This window comes from Pediculus humanus, genomic scaffold, assembly GCF_000006295.1.
Source record: "Pediculus humanus corporis 1103172107477 genomic scaffold, whole genome shotgun sequence".
NCBI classification, from domain to species: Eukaryota; Metazoa; Arthropoda; class Insecta; order Psocodea; family Pediculidae; genus Pediculus; species Pediculus humanus.
This window is the reverse complement of record NW_002987095.1, coordinates 1,586-6,585: the sequence shown is the minus strand read 5'-3', so window position 1 is coordinate 6,585 and position 5,000 is coordinate 1,586. Positions and strand designations below refer to the sequence as shown.

General features: G+C 26.5%; 1 protein-coding gene across 1 annotated transcript; it reads left to right on the top strand.

Annotated features, from left to right (window-relative positions):
* Nucleotides 1–1,348: 1,348 nt before the first annotated feature.
* On the top strand, nucleotides 1,349–2,244 carry Phum_PHUM130510 (uncharacterized protein; the record flags this gene model as incomplete). Its single annotated transcript, XM_002424422.1, has 2 exons — nucleotides 1,349–1,664; nucleotides 2,153–2,244. The coding sequence occupies 2 exons, from the start codon at nucleotides 1,349–1,351 to the stop codon at nucleotides 2,242–2,244; spliced, it is 408 nt and encodes a 135-aa protein (XP_002424467.1).
* Nucleotides 2,245–5,000: the final 2,756 nt, after the last annotated feature.

Genomic DNA, 5,000 nt, shown 5'->3' with positions numbered 1-5,000 from the left:
ATACACATGTTTAAAAAAATCAATCGATGTAAAATCAATAAATTAAAAACTAAATCGATAATTATTTAATAAATTAAAAATAAAAAAAATCAGATCGATAAATAATCAATAAATATGAACACAATTTTTTTTTTTTAACGTAAAAGAAACGCGAGTAATAATAATAATACCAACGTATTAACAATAATAGTAAACAATTACAAACATCGTGAAAATGTTTACAATACCAAATGCTGCCAACTTAAAAAAAAAAAAAAACACAATTTAAATAAACGCTAGTTTTACAAATAATAATAATATTGGTGAAAAATTTTTCTAATAATTAAAAACAAAAATTTTTGCGAAAATAATAATAACAATTATTATTAATATTTTATTCGTATTTTACCCCACCCCCTCACGGCCGCAACCCTCCCCTACAACCCCCCACCGAAAAAAAAAAAATAAACGTAAACCGAACGCGTATTTTTTTTTTTTTATCAAAAAAAATTTATTATCATTATTTTTTTTTGTTGTAGTAAATTTATTGTTTTAGTTTTTGTTTTTAAAAAAAAAGGCAGTTAATATAAAAAATTATTATTATTATTACTTTTTTCGAGAGAGAGAGAGAGAGAGAGAGAGAGAGATAGAAAAATGAAAACAAAAAACTTTTCCTGTCGGAATATATATATATAAAACATGATGTGATGATGTGAGGAAAATTGTTTCAAAAAAAAAAAAATGAAAACTTGAAAATTTATATTAATTACGTTGAAAAAATATCAGAGTGACATTTTTTCTTTTTCACTTTTCTTTTCTTTTTTTTTTTTCCTTCATCATCATCATCATCATTTTCTTTTTTTTTTTTTTTTTTTTGTAGTTTATAATTCAAATGCTGTCAGAAAATTATTTTCATTTTTTATTAACAATTAAAAAAATAAATAATTATTCAAATGAAAACAGTTACGAGGTTCCGGGTTTATACATCATCGATGAGTGTTGAAAAAAAAAAAAAAAAGGAAAGATAATTTAAAATGTAGTGAGATAAAGAAAAAATAATAATAATAATAATAATAATAATAATAATAAAAGTGTGCGAGTGCGAGTGCGAGTGAGTGTGTGCGACAAAAAGGGATTCGATCGATGAGGGGAAATCGATGTCGTCGAACGGATGGAACCTAAAGGAAATAAATTATTATTATTATTTATCACGTCGTCGACCGTTACGGAGTAGTAGTAGTAGTAGTAGTAGTACCTGTTTATTATCGGTCGTGGTTGCGAAACAACCGATAATTCCGATATGTGAAATAGTATCAGGCACCCGAAATGTTACGGGGACGTTATTGTCGGAATCATTTCATGTAAAAAAATGGATGTTTATAAGCTAGATCAATCGACTATCGGTTCGACTATCGGAAATGCTCCGCCGCCGGAAAAAATTCAGCCCCAAGTGACCTTCGATGCTGGGGCAGAATTTAACCTGAGCTTTTTTGACAATCCAGACGATCACGAAAGCACTCAAGGATTCAGCGATCCGGGTTCGGTGGGTTCGGTACCGGAACCATCACCTCCGCCACCTCCTACATCAACACAACCAACAACTCACCAACAGGGAACTTCGTCATCATCGAATTTAAATTTGGTACAACTTCAACCCCCGACATCGAGCAATAATTCAAAACAAGGTAGGAAATTATTACTATGCCATGACATCTTTTTTTTTTTTTTTTCATAACACCGCGTACCTGATTCCTGATGGGAATTACATTAACCACCGAACAACAACTCATCGAAAGTTTTTTTTTTTTTTAAAAACAAACGATAACATAATACCAACTTAAACTTTTTTTTTTGGTTTATTTACTCTATGACATTTCGTGACGTAATATTTATTTCTTAATCGAATAATCATTTTTTCGAAAATTTTTTTGTTTTTTTTTATTATTTAATTCGATAGGTCAAGTTTTTATTATTATTATTTTTTTTTTTCATTTCTAGAATATTCACGAATATATTTATATTTATTATTATTATTTCCCCCCCCCCCATTTTTACTTTCTTTCATTATTTATTTACCACCGGAAAACTTTGAAAAAAAAAGTAAAAGAGAAAAAAAAATAAAAATAAAATTTCTTTTTATATATATAAAATTTTCGGGAAAATTTTTTTTAAGAAATGGAAAAACTCGTCTGGGAAATCAAAAAGCAGACGCATGCTCAAAATACTTTAGTTACCCATTCGAGAAAAATCAATGAATTTACCTGAGAGAGTAACTAACAAAAAAAAAAAAAGAAAATTTTTTTTTTATCGTCAAAAATTTCATCTCTTTTTATCATCTCTCTCTCATACGTCACCTTCAATCATCATTTACTTTTTACAAGTACCATTTCAAAAAACGACTCTTTTCATCTTTTGAAATTTTCCAAAAAAACTTTTTTTCCTTTTCCAACGTTTTCCTCTTCCTCCTCCTCCTTCTCCTCCTTTCCCTTCTCCTCTTACTTTTCCTCCTCCTTTTCCTCCTCCTCCTCCTTTTCCTCCTCCTCCTCCTTTTCCTCCTCCTCCTCCTTTTCCTCCTCCTCCTCTTTTTCCACCTCCTTTTCCTCCTCCTTTTCCTCTTCCTTCTCCTCCTTCTCTTCCTCTTCCTCCTCTTGCTCCTCCTCCTCCTCCTGTTCTCTTTTCATCAACTCACGAACGATTTTTTTAACGCAAACTATTATATATATACAAACAATTTTCATTAACAACAACAACAAACATAAATAATAATAATAATATTACAATAAAAATAACAATGAATTTTTTTTTTTTTGTCTACATAATCAAATCTACTCGTTATTAAATAATATATATAAATAACGACGGACGGCCATTTTTATTATTACGTCATAAATAATTTACTACGTTAGTCAAAATCAAAATTGTAACTTTTTTTTTTTATTTTGTTTTTCAAATTTCAACCTGTCGAAAAAATTAAATTTTTTTTTTTTTATTTACAATTATTATTATTATTATTATTATTATCATTATTATCTTTTAACATTGCAAAACGTTTAAACAAACAAATAATTTAAAGGGTAAATAAATAAAATAAACATTAATTTATTTTAATTATTTTGTTTTTCTCCCACACCCCCCTCGATTCGATTCGATTTAACATTATTTGTTCGTATCGTGTTTAAAAGTTTGTCTTTCTCCTCCCCCCAAAAAAAAAGGATAACAAACAGAAAATGGGAAAGACAAAAAAAAAAAAAAAAAAAAAAAAAGGGAAACAAGGAAAAATGAAGAAAATCGGTTTTGCCATCAACACTTGTTGAAAGGGTTTTTTATATCGAAAAAAAAGGGTTTAAAAAAAAAAGATTATTTTGGCCAGAGTTAATTTGTTTGATTTGTGTGATTCTATGGTCAATTTAATTTAGAAAATCATTTGGGAAAACAAAAAATAATAATAATAATTATATGAAATTTTTTCTCTCATCTTCTTCCTTTCCTTTTTTAAAAAGTGTGAAAATAATTAATTTTTAAAATTATGGTAATAAAATTTTTAAAAAAAAATTTTTTTTTTCTTAAAATTTATGGTAATGAAAAACAATTACATAAACATTACGTAAATGAAAATTATTAATAATAATAATAATAATTAGCAATTGTAATGATGCGTACACGAAAAAAAAAAGGGGAAAAGAAGAAGAAAATTATTATTATTATTTGATTAGGTTTTCTATAAGTTTTTCATATGCGCAACTAGTTTATTATTATTTTGTTTTTCACTCGAAAAAAATTTTTATGTAAAATTTTTAAGTAATTATAAAATATGTTTTTTTTTTTTTTTTTATTTAAAAAAATTTAAATGACTTTAATAAATTATTTAATTTTAATTAATTATTTATAAATTTAAAAAAAAAAAATAATAATAATAAATTAAATTTAAATAAAAAATTTAATAAAAAAAAAAAAATATTTGTCGTCATAATCGTTAATATCAATAATAAATTCACGTGTAAAAATTTAATAATATAGAAAAAAATAAAAATTTTTCCGGTTTTCCCCCCCTTTTTTTTTTTTGACGGTCATTTTTTTTTACGTACGTACGTAGCAATAATAATAATAATAAAAAAAATAATAATAATAAAAACTAGTTTAAAGTAATATACAAATGACGTGGCAGGAGAAAAAATCGTCTCGATGTTATATGACTTACGACTTTAACGTGACGTACAAACAAGAAAATTAAATTAAAAAAAAAAAATTTTTTTTCCTTCTTCTTCTTCCTCCCTTTTTTCCTCCTTTTTCTTCTTCTTTCCCCTCCCCCTCGTTCCCCTTTTTTATGACGCCATTAAGTATTGTTTTTAATTTAATTTTTATTTTTATTATTTTTAATGTCGGTTTTATTTAAAAAAAAAAAACAAAAACAAAAATGATAAAAATAAATTTCTAAAAAAAAAAAAAAAGGAAAAAAATTCGCGGGTTACGAGTCATTGACTTTAATTGCATTTAAAAATTTCTTTTTCTATTTTCCTCCCTCTCCCCTCCCCCTTCTTCTTTCTTCCCTCTCTCCTCCCCCTTTAAAAAAAAAAGCAGGGAAAATTTAAACTAAAACTTTTAATTACGTTTTTTTTTTGTAAATCGTGATTTATAATTTAAAAAAAAAAAATTTTTTTTTTTCAAAGTTGTTTCAAAACATTTTTAAATATATGTACATGTATGTATATATATATATTCTTTTTAAACGAACGAACAATGAGAGAGAAAAAGAGAAAAAGAGAGAAAGAGAGAGAAAGAGAGAAGAACCAACGAGTTTGCCGCAAGGCTGGAGAAAAACACGATGATGGCGGACATTGAACTCGTTAAATTGAAGTGAATCGTTCGTTTCTTCCTCTTCATCATCATTCACTTTGTACTCGGAAGAAAATATAAGTGAGAGAGAGAGAGAGAGAGAGAAGAGAGAATGAATAAAATGAAAGAAAGAGAAAGAGAGAGAGAGAAGTAAAAATGCAAAGTAACACGAAATGAAAATCGTATAT